This window comes from Equus quagga, chromosome 14, assembly GCF_021613505.1.
Source record: "Equus quagga isolate Etosha38 chromosome 14, UCLA_HA_Equagga_1.0, whole genome shotgun sequence".
NCBI classification, from domain to species: Eukaryota; Metazoa; Chordata; class Mammalia; order Perissodactyla; family Equidae; genus Equus; species Equus quagga.
This window is the reverse complement of record NC_060280.1, coordinates 12,534,532-12,556,733: the sequence shown is the minus strand read 5'-3', so window position 1 is coordinate 12,556,733 and position 22,202 is coordinate 12,534,532. Positions and strand designations below refer to the sequence as shown.

The following is a 22,202-nucleotide window of genomic DNA, read 5'->3' as shown; positions in this document are numbered from 1 at the left end:
GACAGTTCCACACTGGACATTACCAACGGGTCTCGTCTGCCCCCTGGTGCCAGAGCCTGGGCCTGCCAGCCCGGGCTGCCCTGCCAACATCCCTCCCCAGACAGCCACAGCCTGATTTATGTGAGGGGTCTGCTCCATGTCCCCAGACGCAGCAGCTACCCAGTTCCAGTCAGGCAGACACCACCCCCTGTCATCGTCCAGAGAACACGACGCGGCTGCATCAGCAGGCTGTCACAGGAGCACAAACTCGGCTCTTTGGGGAGCTGCCAGGACAGCTAAGGCTCAAAATAAGTATCTGAGCTGTTGCACCCTGACATTTGGATAGGGTTTCCTTGAAGGAGGCATAAAAATTCTCACATGACTCCTCCCACTGTGGGGGGCAGTCGGGGGCCTGTACCCCTGGAGTGGGATGCACATGAGTCCCAGCTCGCTGAGCCAAAGGAGCCTGGGGGTGGGCGGACCCTCCCCTCTCCCCCAGGACCACACCTCACACTCCTGGTCCCAGCGAGGAGTGAGAAGTGAACCGGAGAAAGGGAGTGGATCTGCTCTGGCCAGTCCCTCATCGAGGCGGTTCCATGCCACCAGACCTTAGGGGCGGAGGCCAGGGTAAGTGGAGTCAGTGTAGGCTTTGGCAATCTGACAAGGCAGGTAGGAGCTTGGGCTCTGGAGTCAGAAAGACGCTGCCTTGGGTAACTGACTTAACCTTATTGAGCCTCAGTTTCCCCAAGTGGCAAACAGGGAGAACAACAGGAACCCTCTCACTGGACTGTTGGGAGGATTCAGTGAGACCGTGCAGAGATGCTTACAGCCACGTAGATTCATTTCTTGGCCAATGACGAGGGTAGGAGATGGCCCCTGATGTGAGTTTGTGGCCCACCTCACTCTCGCTCCAGCAGAACCCAAGGGAGACAAGCCCTGTCTGCTCCTCAGGAGACGCCCCAGGCAGGACCCCAGGGCTTACCAGGACCTCGGACTTCACAGCTGGCCTGTAGATGAAGTTGGACTCCTGGTGGACCATGACTGGTTTGGAGATGGTGGACACGCCAGGGCCTCTTGGAGGCTGCGGGCTTGGGCAAAATGTCTACAGGGGTTAGTTTAAGAGAGACCCATGTGAGGTCGTGGTGGGGGTGGCCTGGGCCAACCATGGCACTTCAAATCACATGCAAATACCATGCACATGCTGAACCAGCCTGGTGTGGGCATCCCACCGGAAGTCCTAGGGGTGTGACCTTCAGCAGAGAGACGAGAAGTCCATTGGCCACAGTATGCTCTGAGGCCACACAAACTACTGGGTGGCTCTAAGGAACCAGGCACTTGAGCCAGAGCCCAGTGCTGGGGGCCCCAGCAGCCACTGTCACTCAGAGGACATACTTTCAAGACTCGCTCCCAGCGGCCTTGAGTGTCATCCAGCCTTCTCTCTCCCTAAGGGCTCTCTCTTCTGGCCACAGTTCTAGTCCTGGACTACACTCGAAGCATCTGCTGTTCCTGGCGGGTGGGCACAGAGTCTCTGGAGGCTGGGGGTGAGGACCAGTGAGAGCAGCATCCAGAGGAGCTCATGCAACCTGTCTGCTTTGCTCTAACCCACCTCAGCATCTAGGGCAAAACAAACTGGATCAGGTCACAACCCTGCCCCCAACCTTTGATGGGTCCCCACTGACTCCTGAGCTCCTTGGCTTGACCTCCAGTGTCCTTCATGAGCTTCTCTACCTTCCTTTGCAGCATCATCCCTCACTCCTCACCCTCCTCGCACCACCTAACTTTAGCCTCCCAAATGCCAGGTTTCTGCCTCAGGGCCTTTGCATATGCCATCCCGCTTGCTTTACCTGCCCCAGTCTTAGCTTGGGTATCATTGCCTCCTTCAGGAAGCACTCCTTGAGCTTTCCTCTGCACCACCACCCCTCATCGCAGCACTGTGGTTCTCCATCTCCCCTGCAAGTGTGGTAGTTTCTGCTTACCTGTGACTGACTTCCCGCCGGGCTGTCTCGGGCAGGGCCTGGACTGCCTATGCTGGGGTGGTTCTCCAGGGCCCAGCATAGTCTGGCATATACTGGGTGCTCACTAAACGTGCTGCATGAATAAATGAATGACTCAATAGTATGGTGGGCCCAGGGGACAGTGCCTGGGGGTAGATATGGCCCTGAAACCCTTCCTCAGGCAGGTGCTGGTGTGGCTGGCGCACATGCCAAGCTGACACAGGTGTTTCCGCCACCTGAGGCCTGCTGGTGGCTGGGCTGGCTGTGCAGGTGTGTGATCACCCACACTTTCTGCTGTAGCATTGAGGACAATTTGCCAGGAGAATGGGGGGGGGGGGGGGGGGGGGGGGGGGGCGGGGCAGGTGGTGCCAGGGCCAAGCGCTGACCCAGGCAGGATGCAGCTAACCAAACGGCAGCCCCCCTGGCCTTCATGTCAGGGACAACCCTGGCTTTGATGTCACTTAAGCACTTATGGTCCAGTTGTTCAGAGGCTCATGGTGTCGGGGGAGCTGTTAATGTTCCCTGTTCTCTGATCGGGAACTTACAGTGGGAACTTCGTGATTCCTGGAGGAATCCGAGAAAGCTGGACCCTGTTTTGAATCTTGACCCTGACTCAAAAGTTTGCAGAGTTTGCCTCCAATCTCTTGTGGGCAGCTTCATCCAAATTTTCTCGTACCCTGATCTGTCACTGATCATAGTTAATGTCTACTGAGCACCAACTCTGTGCCTGACACTCTCCAAAGTGTTAACTTAGAATGATTTCATGTATTAACTCACTTGACCCTTATAATACGTGGGTGCCATTAGCACTCGCATCCACCCAGGCTCAGAGAGATGAAGTAACTCGTGCTCTAAATCATCCAGCCAGTGGCCAAGCCAGGATTCACACTCAGGCGGTTCCTCCTTGCCATCTTTATGTTCCCTGCACCTGCAGTGCCCTCCCTCTCATCCTCCATGTATCACCATCCCTCAAGGCTCAGCTCACAAGCCCTTTACTCTACAGAGGTGCCTTCAACCTCCCGTTGGTATGAAGCCCTCCCACAGCACCTGGCCAGTGCCAATTTCACAGCTGAATCCTGCCTGGTCAGCTGCTCATCCTTCCAATGCAAAGTCCTAGAGAGCACAGGTGTGCCACTCTCCTCTGTGACCCTTCAGCCCTGCTCCCCTCCCCCCTTACACAGAGAGGCATGAAGCAGGTGCCCAGTCAATCAATGATTGCTGAATCAAATTTGTTGAGGAAAAGCGGCCGCCCATCTTGGTGGGGGCCACTCACAAGAAGGATGTGCCAGGCTAACTCAGCCCCCTGTGAACCGGCTCCTGGCTGAGCTCTGGGGCAAGACATCCCTGGAACAGGCAGACTTCTCTCTGTCGGCTGCAGGGCTAGGATTCCCCCGGAGGTCCAGAGGAAGGCCCTCTGAGAATCCCCAGCCAGGAGCTGCAGCCTTGGCAACTGGCACTTTCTTCACTCCCACCTTTCTTCCCTGAGCTCTCTTGAAGGCTCTGAGATGCTTATGCTGCCCTTCATGCAGGAACTCAAATCCATGCAGGGAAGGTTAGTGAAAACCACTGATCAGGTACAGACTGCCCTCCCCCAGCCCCTACGCAGCTGACATGAGCTGCTTTAGCTCTGGCTCAAGCCTGGCCCCAGGGCTACTGACACAAAGGAATATTTTGTTTTTCCCTCCATGAGATCAAAGCTCTCTGTCTTCCCTGGGGATTGCCTTTTCCAAAATAGTCTTTGGATTAAGAACAATTAATAGGAAATATGTCTTTTTGGGAAAGATCACTCTTCTGCCTCCTGACATCCAAGAAAAAGATCCCTAGTCTTTTAACTAGGGATAATTTGGAGATTTCTAGGAACTCTCCATCTTCATTTTTTCTGTAGCTGGAAGTTGGCCAGAAATTTCTGAGTATCATACTTCAAGCCAGTGTGGTTGGCTAGTGCCATAGAAAATGGCACTGCAATGTCCTAATACTGCATTGGACAGTGTTGTCACCTCATTTACAGAGCCTAATAGTGCTCCACTGCACCCCCCCTTCCCTCCATTAAACCAGGGATTTATTTCCCATAATCAAGGCTTTCTGGGCTAATATCAAGAAATTACTGGCTGTGACTCAGAGCTCTGACTATTCACTAACATAGGCTTGCAAGTACTGCATTGAATGTTACCAGCCCATACTAGGCAAGAGGAGCAGAGAGAGTGATGAACATGGATGCACTGTTGCTCATCCACCCCAAGTGTCACAGGCAACTCACCATACAATACAGAACTTCAAAATCAGCAGAGACCACCCACATGCTGGATGACCAAAACAGGCAGGCTGGGGAGCTCATTCCTAGAAAGCGGAGTGGGGTGATGTTTCCTCCCATCTCTGCCCATAGGAGCAGAGGAGCACACGGGAAACAGCAGCCTTGCCCACTCTTCCCGCTTCCCAACATAGCATGCAGCACAGGGGTAGTACCTTTGGGGGGAGTGGGAAGCTCCGTTCAGGGACGGGGGAGTTGGCAGGCTTCCCACCATGGTTCTTTGCCTCCCGGTCCTCTGTTAGGTTGCCTGGATCCCCAGCGCGGAAGGGGTGGTTGCCCAGTGCCTCTTCCAGTGCCGAGGGCAGCGGGCGGGTAGGAGTGAGGTCTTGGGTGGGAATAGATGGAGGGGGAGGGATGGGAATGGGGGGTGGAGTGCGCTGGACCCAGGGCGAGGACGAGGTGCTCACGCGGCCTGATGAGGGGAGGACAGGGGGCGCCGAGACCTTGGGGGGAGGGTTGGAGGGTGGAGGGTGGGGCATCACAGGCAAGGCACAAGGCGTCTTGGGGGGATAGTAGAACATGTCCAAAGGGATGTCATCCAGGTCAGTGGTGTGGAGGTGCAGCCCGCCTGCGAATCGTCTCAGGGGTGGGGCCAGGGGAGACACAGACGGCGGGGGAGGCGGGGGCCCTGTGGTCATCTGGGGGTAGCAAGGAAGTGCTGTAATTGTCAGACAGGGCTCCACTTCACAAAGCATCAAGTACAATGCTCTTATCTGTTTCTCTGGCTGCTGGAGAACGACCACCCTCAAACCAGAACCACGGGGGAGTCGCTTCTCTGTCACCTGGGTGCCCAGTTAGGCGCATACCAGACGGGCAGTAGGGTGGCCCAAATGCAGGAGAGTCCCAAGTAACGCCAGATGTGGGTGATAAGTAAGGTGACCATATAATTTATCATCTAAACTGGACCACACTTGACAGTGAAAGGGGCACTCAGTAATTAGACCAGGACAACAGGCCTAACAGGGACCATCTCAGACGAGCTGGGACTCAGTGGTCACTGGAGATAAGCAGGTACACAGACACGTCCCCCTCCTCACAAGAGGAAGGAAGAGTGGGCTGGTGAGGGGGCCCCTGGACACGGAAGCCTGCCCGGGCCATCGTGCCTCCCGCTGTCGCCGGGGCGGTCGTTCTGAAGGCAGCAGGGGTCTTTGTGGAAAGAAGGCCTCCGTTACCTCTGAAATCTCATTATCGGCAGAGGAAATCTGCTCGAGGCGCGTCTGACAAAGCCTTTCCACCCAATACTGAATCTTTTCCGATTCCTCCAGGTCTTCCCGCTCTGTCTCGGACACCTGAGACCCAAGGCCGGCGCGAAAAGGAGAGGACAAAGGGGACATCAAAGTCACACATGGGTGGCACACTTGAGTCAGCGGCACAGAAACACTTCTTAAAAACCTAGAGTAGTGTGGGGTATGTCAGCTTTCTAGAAAAAGACCCAGCTTGCTCCTCCTGGCCCCAGAGGAGGCAGAAACTAGGGGGAGAGGGTGTTGGGGCGTCAGGCACAATCAGAGAAAGGGCTCAGGCATTGCGTGGGGTTCACTGGCCCCCAAGACCCTGCAAACGCTGAGGCTCTTAAGATTCTCCAAGAATGGTCCTTTCGTAGGCTCCCGGCACATTCCAAGATTTTAACTTTACTCTTTTTTTTTTCCCCACTCAACGTTGCCTTGTCCTCAGAAACACAATTTGATTTTATTTTTAATTTTGTAGCTAATTTGTTCCTAATGCCAGACCTGGCACACTTCACATTTTCCAGAACTACTCTGGTTTTGTAATCTAATCAGCCTGGCATTCTGATTCATGGAAACATTAAAGAGAAACAGAACCAATAATACCCCAACAGCTGGGGAGTTAAGGTCATCTGCCTCACCTAGGAAATGGGAATTACTCATGTGGGAAGACTGCTTCTGGCATGTCTTCAAGGGGACAGCCTTAGATACACTCCTGGGTTGAAGAGGTCTAGCCTCAGACACACTGCCTGCACAAAGGGGTTAGCCTCAGACCCAGACCCTCAGATCTGAGACAGGTTGGGGAAACCTGCTCTTGGACTCATATCCCGGGTAGGGGGCCAAATTGACTCAGACTTCATGACAGGTGGATGGATGGCTAACTGCAAATCTACAGTCTAGGCAGAGGGGTTAGCCTCAGACGCACACCCTGAGGAGGGAGACAGGTCTCACAACCACACCTCGGGTGGAGAGGCATAGCCTTGGACTCATATTCTGGTGAGGTGGGGGTGGAGGGGACAGACTCAAACCTCTCGCCAGGCATGTGGAGGGCTAACCTAAGTCCTACAGTCTGGGCAGGCAGGCTAGCCTCAGACCCACACCTGAGCAAGGAGGCTAGACTCAATCCCAAACAAACATACACCTAAGCCAGAAGCTAGTCTCAGCCGACCCTGGGCGGGGGGGATATCTCTCTCTCCAGGAGGGGTGCAGGGCTCACTCCCTCCTTGGACTCCATTTGGGGAGAACAGCTCCAGCTGGTTCCCTGGGAGTTTGGTGGGGAACAAACAAACAGCACCCCAGGGATCCCCGCCTGGCCTGTGAGCGGGACACCCACCTCCTGGGCCAGCCGGTTGATCTTCAGTTGCTTTTCCTTTTCCAGCATTTCCTCTTTCTCTTTGTAAAGCTTTTGCTCAAATTCCAGTTCCTTCTTATTCTTTCTCAACTCCTGCAGGCTGTCATACTTGGCTTTCTTCTTATCCTTCCCTTTCTGAGCAGATGTGGCATTATTTACATGACAAGGGTTACAAGGTAGTGTTGACACTGGCACAGCACAGCAAACAGGGCATTCAGCCCTCAGACAACAGCAGGCAACCAGCCTATGGTGAGCTCCTCCCCCAGCTCTGCCCCTCTGCGCTGGGCATCAGACCTCAGGTTTAGGACAGGCAGGTCACTGCTACCCACTGCAGAGTGGGAGACATTTTCCTTTTGCCAGTCATAAAAACTGGCTTACTAGTTCACTAACTAGCTGTGTGACCTTGGCTAAGTTCCTTAACCTCTCTGGTCTTGATTCACCTCATCTCCAAAATGGGGAAAATAACTGCCCCACAGGCTTGCCATCCAGAGCCAGTGAAATAATATCTATGAAAAAGCTTTGTGAGCTTCCAAGTGCTGTATAAACAAAAGGCATTGTATTAATGTCCAAGTATCTGGGCACATGCCTTCTCCATCATCTGAATGGAAAGGTGTCTCATGTTCAGATGCCACAGATGCATCCTGGGAGATTCTACAGAAAATCTGGGAGAGCTGGCAAGCCCCATGCAGAGACCCTCTGTCCTGACCGAGAAAGGAGGCATCAGCTTCAGACTTGGGAGTCCAGAGCCAGGGACATCAGATTTGTCCTGATGCTTAAGCTCCAGACCATTTCATCCCGGAGAGTCCAAATCCACGCTCCCTCTGCACCAGGCCCCTGAACTGAGGATTGGCCAGAACCTAGGGGACTGGGAGCTGGGGGTAGGGGAGAGAACAGCTCACTGCTCTTCCTGCTGTCAGTGTTGGAGAGGATTTGGGAGGGAGACGCAGGGCACACAGACTCCTGGTTCTTCCTGTTGGATTTGGACCTGCAAAGCCTGCTTCCCTGCCTGCTTCTCCAGTGCGGTTGCAGGGAAGCCAAGGAGTAAGGAAGGAAGAGGATAAACATCTATGGACCGCCTATGTGCCAAGGGACTGACTGATTATCCCACAGTAGGCCTCATCCGCTTTCCCTGATGGAGGAGCCCAGGCACAGAGACGTGAAGTCCCTTGCCTGACGTCAAACATCCAGTAAGTGGTGGTGCCAGGATTTGGACCTGAGTCTTCCAGGTCCCACAAGTTATCTACTGTGCCCTGATGAGCTGGGGGCACTGGGAGAACTGCAGGAGGGAGTGTGAGCCCCCGTCACACACAGTATGGAGGACAGAGCACTCAGGAGAGGGGACAGCAGACAGTCAACACTCTGGGAAATTCTGGGGGCAGAGGGAAACCTGCGTGTTCACTGAGCTCACCCCCGCTCCCAGCAAGCTTCCTGGGGCCTGCTCTCATAATTCTGGAATCATCCCAGCATCCAAGGCCAGGAATGAGCAATTGAATTTCCCAGCAATGGACACACAACGTTGTCCACAGCTGGAGGGACTTGCGGGGTCATTTTGGACCTATGACCGAGTCACATCCCTGCCTCTGTACACAAGTAATGTGCTTTGTAGATGGCCCCTCATCTCGGGGATAGGGACCCACCCCAGAGCAGTCTCTGAGCCACATATGAAAATGGTTCTCGTTGCTTTAGAGTCCTGCCTGCTTCCTTGCGTGCCCTGTTCACTAGACTCTTGGCTCAGTTGATAGATGAATCCTTGCCATCATGTTATAGATTTAGACAGCAATTCCCCAAGAGGAGTTGGAAACATTCTGCTTAATGTCAGCTTGCTAGAGTAAGGCCATGGCCTCCCACAGGGACCACCATGATAGGAATGGCCCTTCTGTTGGCTTAAAATACCCAGCAGTGCTACGATTTGAGAGCTAGGGTTCCTGGGTGGGACAGGCAGATGGGACTGCTTCTGTCCCCTCTCCAAACAAGTAGCACCTGCTTTCCAGTGCAGAAGGGCTAGCTACCCATCGCATTGCCTGCTGACCTTGGACTAGCCTCCTCCCTACAGGTTACACAGCTGTGTATGGATCTGCCTCCCCTGCCAGAGGTGGGCTCCTAAGTAGGCTGGTCTGCTTGATTTACTCAAGCAGTCCCGGTGAAAAGGCTTAGTCAGAACCAGGAATCCTTCAGGCCCTGAAGACTTTGTGGGGCTACATGCCTGAGCCCCCAAGGAACTCACTGCCAGGTTAGGAGTAGAAGACACTGAGTGGTTATCTTTTCAAACAAGGGGAATTCTGTGCATTGGCGATCATGGCCATAGGGAACCACTTGTAGGACCTGGACTTGGTGCTCCAGCTGCTGCGAGACAAAGCATCTCACACAGTTCTGGGAAAAAAGACAACAGAGTTTCAGAGCCAGCACGAGAGACATGATTCTGTTGTCCTTCAGGTGTCAGTTAAATTTATGGCAAATATTTCTTCTGGTCCCGACTGAGAGGAGAGGCAGAGGGTGTGGATATGCTCTCGCTTCTACCTAAATGCAATTTTTCTCTCAATAAGAAATGAAATGAATACCAAAATACCAGCTATATGTGGAATGAGTGAACTAATGAATGGGGGGAACAGGGCTACGTCTTGACCAACAGCGATTTTCAAGTGACACGACGTCCGATGGGAGGCAAGTGTGTGCAGGAGATGCTTGTTTTCTTACATTTACCCGGTTATTGGTGGCTGGAAACCAGTTTACCAGCCTGTCTCCTTTTATTACTTTTTCAAAATCCCGTGTGTGTTTTGTCCTCTCTAGCTGAGCTCCAGTAGAGACAGTATACAGAGAAGAATTAGAAATCTAGCCCCAGGAGACGTCTTAAGCCGTAGAGGCAGCCTGCAGAATGAAAAGGACAGTCGTAGGAGACCAAGCCCTTTCTGAGACCACAGTGGTGCGGCAAGGAGCCCCTGAGGTGCTCTGTCCTAAGTTTATTCACTGTCATGCAAATCATGATCTGTGCTCCTGGGTAAAGTCGTTCACCTCTGTCAGGAATAATGCTGCTGTCTGTTATCTTAACAGTGTCAGGCTGGAGGAAGCGGGTGGACGTTCCTGGCACCTCCGATATTCCCATTTTACAGGCAGGGAGAAGTTCCACATCATCAAGGTCACCCAGCTGCCAGTGCTTTGGTTTCTGGGGGACTGACATCCCGCCAGGAAGAGCCGGTCGAGCGATGACACCTAAATTAGTTTACCCAGATTGATGCTGAGGCCTGATTCCCAAATACCAAGTCATCTGGAATGTCCAGTCTGCAGACGTTAACGGGGGCGTTTTCGTAATCAAATGCCGAAGTGATTTAGAAAGAAAAAGGACGGCAGAGTTTTATGGGGCCTGGAGATACAGTAATAAGATTTCAAGAGAAAATTCAAGGCCCCACAGACCAGAAAAACGCATTATCCCGGGCACACGCAGAGATATTTCCAGGAGAAAGTCATGATGGGGTGGCTCTCTGTCCCAACCTGAGGCAGCAAATGGCCCCCTGGCAGCCAGTCTGTGTCTGCGTCAGTCTCGTAAGTTGCACTGTGCACACCCAACCTGGTAGTTCATTCCGTCTGTCCCTGGCTCTGGTCTTGGCCTCTGGGTCTACTTGACAGAGGAACAAAGCAGAAGCTATCCTCGGCCCTGCCCCTGCCCTGTGCCCACCGGGGCTGGTGCTGACCCAGACGGTGCCTGGCGGTACCTGTCTCAGCCGGTGAACACTTTCCCCACGATACCTCTGTGACAGCGCCCTGCCTGTGAGGTCACCCTGACAGAGAGGCGCACGGGGGGTTACCCTCTGAATGAACAGGCCGGGTCACACTGTTGAGAGTCAACAGGAAAAGAAGCACAGATTGGAAAAGGCCAAAACCCACAGCAGACACAGCAGCAAACCTGCACGGCGCCCAGTCCTGTCCTACCTTCCGGATGGTGGGGAATTTGCCATCGTAACGATAAAACCACCCAAAGGCTGTAAGAACACAGAGAACAAAGCAATGAGAGCAGTTCAGCTCAGCCAGAGCGTCCACGGGCAGCAGCCGGGAGTTAGGCTCCCAAGGAACGCACGGTTTGGCGAGATGAAGAACAGCGCCAGCAGACCCAGCAGCAAACTGCTCCCTCTGCCCCACTCCCCACTTACCTGGCCTCCTCTGGGGTAAAAAGCAGGCCCAAGATCTCCTCAGAAAGGCCCCAATGCCCAGGGCCTGGGCCACGGTCAATGGCCTCTCCCAGGACACTGGCGTCAGAAGTCAGTGCCAGAAAATCGAAGAGAAAGCCCCTTGTGGAGGGATGAGCTCTTCCCACAGTTCTCCAAACAAAAAGCCCCGTTGAAAGAGAACGAGGCGTCTCCTGACCCTGGTCAGCTCCCTCCATCCAAGAAACGGCCCCAGACAAAAGGGAGCCCAGGTGTCTGCCCAAAGCTGCTGTCGGACGGAACAAAACTGTCTTGTCTCATGCTGCAGGCCATGTCCTCTGCTTCCAGTGTCAAAAGAGAAGGCACTGGCCGCGGTCAGCTCTGGGAAGGACAGCTCAGGCAGCAGTGGGCAGGAGATCTCCCTCCAGAAGAGCATATTCAGGCCAGATAAGCAGGGCATCAGCGCCCTGCCTTCCCCAGGCAATAGCGCAATGGGGTAATGCCTCAAACCTGAAGCTCCCGGGCCAGCGGCGATGGCTTCCATAATTACCCACCCTACCCAGCCTGAGTTCTGGAACAGGATCTTGAAAGCCCCCTGCTGGACCAAGCACTACTCCCTTAGTTGCTGGATCTTGGGGAGGTCTAGGGAGTCCGGGGGGAGAGGCCAGAGCAGCAGAGGAAGGGCTTGGGCTTGGTCAGTACTTAAATGCTCGAACCAGCAGTTCAGTTGCACTGGTGTGCGCTAGCTGACATTTCAGCCTGGCTGTGCATCCTGTCCTCAAGGTTGTGTCTGCAGTGCTTGGATCAAGCTGGGGCTTGGAGGAGCCTCATAGACTCCAGGGGTCCCCACCACGTGCCGGCCCCTTGGGGCTGGTGTCTGCGGGGCTAGCAGTACACGGCGGGCAGGGCAAGCAGAGCAGCAAGGCCAGGGAGCAAAGCGGGGGCTGCAAACCTGCTTTCCCTGCTCCTCCGTGCCTCCGTCTGCATCGTCTGCCGGCTCGAGCTTGGGCTCCACTCCCTGATCATCTACCCAGGAAAAGAGGAGGAAGCTGGTGAGCCAAGAGGGAGCCAGGAGACCAAGAGGCCAGAGGTGTTTCCGAGGAGCTTGGGGACCTGTGACCAGCTTCCGCCATGGGAGCTGTGAGGTCAGGGCAGGAACAGGGCTCAGGAGCCCAGAGCAAAGGTTTCTTGCTCTGGGATGGTGCATGCAGTGCTTTCCACCTTGGCAGCTTTAGTTTCTTTGTCTGTAAAACGGGCCAACAACAGGGGCCTCTGATCTGGCAGCAGAGTGAGAACCACTTTGCAGGGCACTCGGTTGGAACCTGGGAGTGGGGTGCAGGGACAGGAACATCTGGGTATCATGCATGTTTGGTGCCAGGGCTGACAAGGGGGAACAGATCCTCCTGGCTGCTTCTCAGCACCTTTGGAGCTCTGGGTCCCGGGGGGCTATCGGAGCTGTGCGGGCAGGGTGGGGATGCTGAGGGGGTGAGGGGATTCCAAAGGGTAAAAGGGGCACAACAGGGTAAAAGTGGTTAGGAAGACGTGAATTTTGACATAAGGTGGAGAATAGCAAGCCATCCATTCCAGTGGTTTCCAACCTGGACTCCGTGGGACCGCGGAGGGTAGTGGATGAGTCTCCTGTGAGCTGCTTATTAATAATTCAAAGTATCAATTAGAAGCACTTGTCCATTAATCTATGAAAAGCCTCGGAAGTTCTTCAAGTCCCTTAAAGTTCCTAAAGTTAAGTTCCTTTGCTTTTGGCTCAATTTATGTTTATTCAGCAGTGGAGCACTGATGCTGTCTTGCTAACAAGAATGTCTATTTAATAAAGCAATGGGAACACAAATGATTACTTAGTTTGCTAGGGAAAAAATTCAACTTCTAAACCATGGGGTCTATTGGGGGTGGGGGCTGACTGACTGGGTCCTTCATGGGGAGAGAAGATGGAAACCTCTTGTTTAAACCTTTTCATCTCTCAAGGCTCCTTCCAGCTCTGGGATCCTTAATAAAAATCCCTCTCCCCCATTGCTTTAGCTAAGAAAAGTTCTTCTGGGGGCCCCTGTGACAATGTGTCGTGGACTTGAGGGCTGGGTGGAATGCTGGGGTTCTGCTGGGTTGGCCACGGTGGGCAGGCAGAGCCCTGGGACAGGTGGTGGTGAGGGGAGCCATCAGTCCCACCCACATCATTAGGATGAGTGGCTTCATTTTCCAGGCAAGAGATGCTCCACACTCGTTCCTGTCTGTTCACAAATGCAGGGTCCATCCTCACAGGCACAGACACCTGGGTCAGGTAGAAACTGTGGGCCAACTGGACCCAGAGTTGAAGACAGGCAGGGAGGGGCTGGCTGCAGCCCGGTCCTGCTGGCCCAACACAGCCAAGGCCATCCCTGCCTCCCGGGAATGGGGAGAAAGGCAGGAATTGAGTTGGCTCAGACGCCTTCCTGCATTTCCTGAATTTTCTCAAAATGAGAATTGAATTGCCGGTGCATACAGAGAAGGATGGAGGCAGCGGCTGCCCCAGCTCAGGCTGGCAAAGTCTGGTCATCAATCAATCCCCTGCTTCGCAGCGCTCCCTTAGAGAGCATTTACACCTGAGCAAAGGGAAGTTTCTAGATCCTTTTATTCAAGAAGATCGATCTGGTTTAAAAGCACTAAATAAATAGCTTGCTAGAGAAAGAGTTTTTATTTTCTATAGTTCCGGAGAGGGTGTGTTTGCCCTGAAGCCAAGACCCAATTTCTAGGAAGGTACCACACTGACTAGGATTACTTTCATGAAAAGCAATTAAAATCGATTTCTCTCCTTCTCAAGCTCCTATTTCACTCATAAGAGCAAATTAGCTCCCTGTCTAAAAACAGATTATTCACTGGGAATTTAACTCTGACCACATCTTCAACTAATACCGAATGTCCTGGGGGAGGCTGATGAGAGCACGCTTTGTCCTTCCGAGAGGCCCCTGAGGTGACACTGCGCTCTACTGCCAGGAAGGAATGTGCTGGAAGCTGTTTGCCCTGCACCACGGAGGGGTGATAGGGAACCATCCAGATAACCTTCACCTCTTCACTGACCCAAGTTGAGGTCCCTCTAGGGCTCAGGTATGATTCAAAGTTGGAGCCAGAGCTGTCTAGACCCCATCACAGGTTCCTAAATGGTTGCCACACGACAGAAATGGGGACCCTTGGTTCCTGGGTGCAGATTCAGCCCAAACCTGGGGGCTCCCAGCTGGAGTAGAACCTGCCCCACGTCAGGTACGAATCAGAACAGCTGCCAAGTGAGAGTAAAGGCCCCACCAGGCATCCTGCGCTCGTCATTGCCATGGCCCCTCGGCTGCCTTCCTTGGCTCCCCACCACGAGCCCACTGAAGAAGCACTGAGATTGAGCCCCCGACTTTGCCCTGGTGGTGTGAGCTGCCCCTTGAAGACACATCCTGGGAGTTGGGGTTGAGAGCAAGTGGACAGGGAGCAGTCGGTTGAGGTCTGGACTAAAACTAGAGGTGAGATCGCAGGGCAGATGAAGAAAGGAGGTGGGGGGACACAGGGAGCTGAGGCGCCAGGGTGGCCATGGTTTGGTGCCTGCAAGGGGTCTCACAGTCCTGACTCCATCCTTGGTGTGGTGGGACCATGCAAGGTCCACGCACAGGGATGCAGGTGGCAGGGGCACTTTAGGTAAGCTCCACCCACAGTCGCCATCAATCTTGGACCACTAGAGTCCTCTCTAATGTGAGCCCCTTCCCCACTTTCTTGCTGCTGTTTCACCCCAGCCCCAGTTCAGAACCAGGCGGGGAGAGGACACGACACCCAACAACTAAGATCATAATCCCATGAGCAGTTCACTTTTGCCACAGCTCTCCATTCCTTCTTCAGCAGCCCAAGGGCAGGGGAGGGGTCTGCCCACCTGAGTCTGTGTCATGGGGGAGAGCCTGGCAGCAGCCCTCAGGACAAGGAGGGAAGACGGATCCCACCCACCCCAATGCCCTGGCCGACAGCCCCTGGCACATGGCTGCCTCTCCATGAAGGAAATGCAGCCCAGAGAGCCACGGGCTATTCACCTGGGGAGGAGGTGGTGCGTGAAGGGAGACCAGCATCTCTGTCTGGACCTCCCCATCCCCCGGCCGCAGGAGGAAGCCCTCTCCCCCGGCACATGATACCTACACTTTGGCTTGCGAAGGGGCTCTGGGTGCACCTCGGCGGTGATGGTTTTAGGCAAGAGCAGCTGCTCCTTTGACCCCCAGTCTTCTTCCCACTGCTGCTTAAACTTCTCTTCCTCCTCCACGATCCTGAAATAAAACCCCCACGCCTGTGACTGGAGTCAGAACCTTCGCGGGCCCACCTTCTGCCTGTCGGGGAACCGCAACCAGCCCGGGAGAGGCCACACGGTTCTAGTCGTGGTGAAGAAAACAAAGTCCCTGGCACTTGTGTTCTAAACAGAGTGTGAACGCCACCCGGCAGTTATAAGACTCTGTTCTAGTTACCCTAATAAGATGGGCTTTACCAGGATTATGGGACAGCTACAAATAAAGGAGGAGCCACCAGGGGACAAGAAGATCCGCCAGGTAGACTGGCCTGGAGGTGGCCTCTGGCTGCCACACTCCTGAGAGCAGCCTCACGTCCACACACATACGCGTGTGCAGACACGTGCAGCCGGGGCACTCACTGTTCCATCTCCTTCCGGTATCTCTCATTTTCCTCTGCTGCCTTCTGGGCAATTTCCTTTTTCCTCCTGAAACACAAATGTAGATTGGCTTGTTGAAGTCTAGGCAAGATAAGTTAACTCTTCCTTGTGGTTAATTTCTGCTTTGAGAAAAGTTTTAAATATTTCTTCCAGGCTCCCTTCCCAGGATTCCTGGACCAGACGTGGATGCTGAGGTTGCGGGTCTGACAAAGCCCCGGCTTTGTACTCTTTGTGGTTTTGGTTGGCACCGTTGAGCAGAGATTTTGCACTGCTGGAGCTGGGAGGTAGGTCAATGCGGGCCACACTCTGCATGTCCACCTCCAGACACTTAGATAAAGTGACTGATGATAGGCAGGGCCTGGCCTGAGTGAGGTCCTCCTGGAGGAGGGCCCCAGACCCCAGGTAGCCAGGGCTGCTAACCAAGGCCAGGGCAATGGGCAGAGGTGCCACCCAGGGTGGTTCTCCAGGCTAACTCTGTGATGGGAAGATCCTGTCCGCCTCCCTTCTCCAAGTTCTTATCATACTCCTAGGACGCATCGGGATTGGGGTTTTGATAGTTTTGATTCATGAATTGCTCACCCCATTGATTCTCTCAGTCCATCATCTTGACCATCTGAGTGGGTGGCTTTATCACTACAGATGGGTGTAAAGCCCAGGCTGACCACGTGTGACTTTGTACACAAGTGGCTTAACCTCTCTGAGCCTCGACTCCTCACCTGTAAAATGGGTTAATGCTGTCTATCTCCCAGGCTATTGTGGGAATGAAATTAAGTAACATACACAAGGCCCTCATACACTGCCAGCCACATGGCTGGTACTCAAAAAATGTTACCGACTGCTAGTGGCATCCTCATTTTCCATATTCCTGGAAATCAGAGGCTCTCCTCAGCAAGGAGGGAGGAGCCCAGGGGTCTGGAGGCAGGGATGGTTACACTGACCACCACTGAGCCCTGAGGACAGGCCTCAGGGGGAAGGGATCAAGTTGGCCCAGGACGCCGAGGGCAGGAAGCAAGGCCAATGGGGTCATATGGTGGTCAGGGAGGGTGGGGAGGGGCAGCCTGGCTGGCCACACTCACTGACGCTCCATCTCCTGCTGCTCCTGCAGGATCTTGTTGGACTCCATCGCCAGCCGCTTCTGCATCAGGAGCTCCTGCCGCTGCAGCTCGTGCTGCCGTGCCTCTGCCAGCCGCTCCCGGTCCGTCATGAACAGCTCCCGGCCCTCGTGGGGAGGAAAGAAGCCCCTTGCTCAGTCCCCTGGGGAACCTGCATGTCCCCTGCCACAGCCCTGGGGGCCAAGATGCAGGTTGTCTTCTCACGGCTGTGGCCCCCACTGTGAGGCACTGTGGCTCCTGCTGCCTTTGACCAAACTTCTGGCGGGGCAAAGATCCTCTCCCTCTGCTCTGTCACAGCTTGAGGGAAGGAGACCCCTTGGCCTTTCCCAAGGGGCCAAGGAGTGTATGGCAGAGATCAAGGCTCTGAGTGGCTGGGATGAAGGTCAGGGGTCATGGGGCCCCCACCAGCTCCTTCCGGAACTTACAGCTCCAGCTACGATGGAGATGGTCAGGCTGCGGCTACTCTTCAGAATGTTCACGGCCTGTGGGGACAGGTGGACAGTTGGCTGAGGCCTGACAGCAGAGCAGTCTAGGCCTCTGGAGAGCAGAGATGGTCTCAGACACCATGGCAGGGCGAGGGGCATGAGAAACGGGGGGCAGAGAGGATCATGGCCAGCAGATGAAGATCCTCATCTCACCTCCTTGTGGTCCAGGTTGGAGAAGTCGATGCCATTGACTTCAACAATCTGGTCCCCTATCTGGTGGAGAAATGGAGAGAGATCAGTGTGTTTGCACTATTTGTACACTCACTCATCTACAGGAAGGGCTCCCCCTGGGGTCCAGGGTCAGATGTTGGGCTGCACCTCAACTCTGCCCAAAGAGCAGAGCAGTTGGAAAGTTCTGATGGGGCCTTGGGAGGACCCCAAATACCCCTCAACCTCATATCTCTTTCATCAGCTGTCAAGTATTACACCATTAGAAGTTCATTTCTTTGGCTGAATGTATGACATTTACTTCAAAAACTCAGGTTGTAGACATAGGAGCCTTTGGGCTTCTCACATAGCAGAGGCTGTGTTGAGTCATAATAATAATTGGTAAAATAGCCAGATTCATCGATCCCTTACTATGTGCCAGGCACAGTTCTAAGCCTATGTATTAATTCATTTAATCCCCACAACGACCCTGGAAGGATGGCTTTTACCCCTATTTTACAGGAGAGGAAACTGAAGCACAGGAACAGGAAGTAACTTGTCCAAAGCAGAGGTTAAGAGTTCCAGCTCTGGCATCAGAGCACCTAGGTCTGAATCCCAGCCTTACCACGCTGGGCACAAGGTCTAGGAAAATCATATATTTTCTCTGGGTCTCAGTTTCCTCATCTGTATAACAAGGCTAACGATAGGACCTTATTTTCAGAGTTCTTGCAAATTTTAAAGGGCTTAGAACAATGGCCAATCCAGTAAACACTCCATAAATGTCAACTCTGATTATTATTACTACATTCCTAAGCTCAGGACCAAAGGCTCTCAGACCTGAGGGCTGTAGACAGGGCCACATGTCACGCCCTCTGTGCAGCCTTCCCCTGGGGGGTGGGCGGCAACCATCAGCTGGTGACTGCCGAGAGCCGGTGTGTGGGAAGAACCTCCATCACCTGTGATCACAGGCTGACCCCACACCCACTAGGGCCCCACGGGACGGGCCCCGGGTCACTCACCTCCAACCCCACCTCGGCAGACAGGGAGCCGGGCTTCACATGGCTGACGAAGATGCCGGGTTTCTGCACGGGGCCGCTGGAAATGCTGTGGGAGGGATGGGAAATGCAGGTGAGGCTCGGCTTACCCCTGCAGCCTCGCTCACTCTGTGTCCTGCCCCCTCTGCCTGCGTGTCCTGTGCTCCGGCCCCTCAGGATACAGGCGACCCACGAGCTCAGTGCCCAAGGCACTCCACTGTCTACCTGTGCAGCCTCATTTCCCTGTGGCATTAGCCACAGAAAACTACTTGTAATCCCCCCCACCTGACCCCTCACCCAATATATCGCATGTGCTGTCTTCTCTCTTTCTTGCACTTTCCTATTCATTCCTTAAGATTCAAATGCTATCTCCTCTACAGGGTCTTATTCTATCCCAAGACTAAGCTAGTTGCTCCCTTCTCAGTGCTCCCAAAACACCTACAGCAAGGATGGCACTTGTACTCTTATTCTCCCCTTCCAGGTCTGTGGCAGACATCACTAATCGATCACAGCACTCTTTCTCACCAAGTCTGGATAAAGCCTTAAAGTACTTTTCAAGACAGTACTTCAGGCAGCCATGACTAAGTGAACAGAGACAGCACAGGATACGTTACCGATTTGCCATCCCCGACCTAGAATGTAGCTCCATTACCATCCTTGTCACTCTATACTGTAACTATTTATGTGGTTGGTTCTACTCTGGGCTGTAATCTAGAAAGGAGGGACTTTTTTATCACTTATGCTTGGCTGAAAAGTATTGAATAAATGTGGATGAATGGAAATAATGATAATAAACAAATAATAATAACTAATATTTACCAACTGCTTACTACCTGCCAGGCACTAAGCTTGGTCCTTTATTTCTGTCATCTCCTTCCTCCTCACAGCAACCCTGTGATGTGGGTATTATCACACACCCAATTTATAGAGGGAGAAACTGAGGCTCAGTGTGGTCAAGTAACCAGTCCAAGGTTCTAGAGTTCATAGGTGCCAGAGCAGGGGCTGGAACCCAGATCTGTGACAGTAGGACCTGCGTGCTTAACAAGAACACCCATGTGGACCGATGTCTCTGCGATTCCCTGGATGCCTCTTTAGGAAGCCCACAAGGTAATAAGTGACAAGGGAACTGTGACAGAGATGAGCAGCTGGACAGGCTCCTTTGGCAGTGACTCGAGGACCCACCAAAGGAATACGACTCTGCCTTTCGGCCTCAGTTTCCTCATCTGTTAGAGCTGGCCCTCTGGCCCTACAGGGCTGTTGTGAAGCTCAGAGAGGAAATCATGCACCAAGAAGTGTCACCACTAGTGGACAAAAGTCTCCTTGGAAGCAGCAGTGAGACAGGCAGAGGCGTAGGGGCCCACCAGGGTCCACTGGCCATGAGTGAGCCCCAGGGCACCCTTGCCACCCACCTGCAGCCGAGGCCCCGGGTGCCCACCAGGCTGATGAAGATCTTCTTCTCCTTGTTGTCCTGACCACTGGAGGAGCCCAGGCTGCTCCGCCCGCCCTGGAGGAGGGACAGGACAAGGGTCACTGGGTGTGCACATGTGTGCAGTTGGCCTCTAGAGCACATAAAGCCTTCAGGGTGAGTGCTGCTGTCCCCACTTGAGCTTATCACTCTGTCCCGGGGGTGTGTCTGCACCAGCTGTGCCCGGCTGAGGGCCCACTGCCCACAGGGGCATTCTGGATGCACTGGGGCCCACATGCAGCCCCCAGGGCACATTCTAGAACAAGCCCTGCCTTTAGGAGTGGCCACCCCTCCTTGGAGACCACCCTGTCTAGACCCCGTCCCAGGTGGTGCTGACTCTCACCCCAGATTCCGACACAAACTGATCCACATACTGCCATTTGAGGGGTTCGTCGGGAGAGCTGATGAGAAGGGAAAGTAGAACAGGGTCATTAGGGAGAGACGTTTGTAGGACCAGGCCCCAAAGCCAGATCCACCTCATCTGGAGCCTCCAGCTGCCACTGGCCCAGGGGCCCTGCTGGCCTCGGGGAGTCAGCGCCCAGTGCTGAGCCCACGGGGAAGAGTCAGTCTACAGGGGAGGGTCCTGCTCACCTCTTCACAGGGATCAGGCCGATGTCTGTGGGAGAAAGGCACAGGGGTGAGGACGGCTCCTCCGCCCGCCTGTCCTCCCCCAGGAGCTGGGCTCCCTGCTGCCCTCCCCTCTACCAGCAATGCCCCTCTGCCCTCTGGCCTCACTCACGTCTCACTTTGATGGACACAGTCTTCTTGGTGCGGATGAGGTTGATGACCTCCTCGTGGGTGCATGAGGAGATGGAATATCCATTGATCCGGACAATCTCGTCCCCGACCTTGGCCACAGACAGAAGAAATGAGCCCCAGGTTGAGGGAGCATCATCGCCAGATGCTCTGGGCCTGCTCTCCAGGAAAGGGCATGACCACCATGCCTCCCCTCGGAAGAAATCTTGGCATGTGTCCTAGTGCCTTGTTACAACCAACCCACCCTCCCTCAGCCTGAGAGATCCTAGGGCAGGTGGCACTTCCAAGCAGTCTTTCTGCCCCATTTTACAGATGGGAGAACTAAGATGGGGGTGAGGGAAAGTGGGTACCCACAGAAAGTGGGGAGCAGAACTCAGGACTCAGTACCCTCACTCCAGTGTCCCTTCTCCCGCTTTGGGACACCATCAGGTTCTGGAATCCATGCAAAGGGCAACCCTTCACCCAGATCCCAGCAGCTCTTCCCTGCCCTTTGTCCCACCCCACCTAAGGAGCAGACTCTCCTGTCCCTGTTAATCACCATGACACCACAGCTAAGTCTGGGCAGGAACTCCCTTGTCTGCGGACTCAAGCTGATGTCACTGACACTCACACAACCTCTTTTTTTCCACTCGATGGACACTCAATGGACATTTTAACTCTGCCACGGCCCTGACCTCTGAGTTCCTGTTCTGGGAGTAAGCAAAGAACAGCGAATGAACACAAGGCTTCGGCATCAGAGGTCCTGGGTTCAAACCTCTGCTTTTATTCTTATTAGTTGCGTGAGCTTGGGCAAGTCTCTTGAAGTTTTTGAACCTCAGTTTTCCTCATCTGTAAAATAGGGAAATACTGTGGTTGCTGTGAGAATTAACTGAGCGTGTACACGTGAAGCCAGCCAGTGCCTGGCACACCGTAAGTAATCAATAAATGGTTGCTATTGTTATCATTAATTAGGCCTGAGTCCTGAATATTCCACTCAGATCCCTCTTCTCAGACTTAGGCCTTATTAGACGGGGAGACAGCGGGGCTCAGGGGCCTGCAGGGCCAGCCCTGGAGACAGGTCTGTGATGAGATCGCCCCCCACTGGACACTGAGGTGGGCTCCTCCAAGCCCCTGGGCCCTGGGGCTCAGTCCTGATTTTCCTCATTTAGTAACTGCAGGCCTGGAAGGACCTCAGCCATCAGTTGAAACTGGGGCCCAGGCAGGTGATGTTGGTCCAAGGTCACACGCCATTGTGTGGCTGGACACTCCTCTCCAGCCTGAGGCCAGCGCAGGTCAGCTGAGGGCTGAACTCACACCACATGGCTGATCCTTTGGAGACTTGTTGGCACATGTGGGGGATGCAGCTTGACTCCCTGTGGGGTCTGCGGGTGGGCGGGCACACAGCCTCTGAGGGGTCCTCTAGGACAACTCCTATGCTCGGCAACACCCTCGCAGATCACCTTCTCGTGATTGCCACCTGGGCACATCCCTTCCGCACCTGGACACAGACCCCAATCTTCTCGGGGGCCTCACAGGAGTGGCATGGGGCTCCAAAGGGTGCCAC

General features: G+C 54.1%; 1 protein-coding gene across 4 annotated transcripts in view; it reads right to left on the bottom strand.

Annotated features, from left to right (window-relative positions):
• USH1C (USH1 protein network component harmonin) overlaps positions 1 to 22,202 on the bottom strand; it is a 47,599-nt gene that overhangs the window by 10,963 nt on the left and 14,434 nt on the right. For 2 of the 4 annotated variants that reach the window (XM_046638148.1, XM_046638149.1), the window contains exons 5-18: positions 20,643 to 20,751; positions 20,495 to 20,519; positions 20,247 to 20,304; positions 19,848 to 19,942; positions 18,424 to 18,508; positions 17,411 to 17,470; positions 17,198 to 17,254; positions 16,737 to 16,879; positions 15,643 to 15,708; positions 15,141 to 15,265; positions 11,944 to 12,017; positions 5,454 to 5,570; positions 4,437 to 4,919; positions 962 to 1,081 (exon numbers count right to left, since the gene is read on the bottom strand). In XM_046638148.1, coding sequence (XP_046494104.1) covers positions 962 to 1,081; positions 4,437 to 4,919; positions 5,454 to 5,570; positions 11,944 to 12,017; positions 15,141 to 15,265; positions 15,643 to 15,708; positions 16,737 to 16,879; positions 17,198 to 17,254; positions 17,411 to 17,470; positions 18,424 to 18,508; positions 19,848 to 19,942; positions 20,247 to 20,304; positions 20,495 to 20,519; positions 20,643 to 20,751 — 1,617 coding nt within the window. The remainder of the gene's footprint in view (positions 1 to 961; positions 1,082 to 4,436; positions 4,920 to 5,453; positions 5,571 to 11,943; positions 12,018 to 15,140; positions 15,266 to 15,642; positions 15,709 to 16,736; positions 16,880 to 17,197; positions 17,255 to 17,410; positions 17,471 to 18,423; positions 18,509 to 19,847; positions 19,943 to 20,246; positions 20,305 to 20,494; positions 20,520 to 20,642; positions 20,752 to 22,202) is intronic. The other 2 variants (XM_046638150.1, XM_046638151.1) reach the window with 2 other exon arrangements.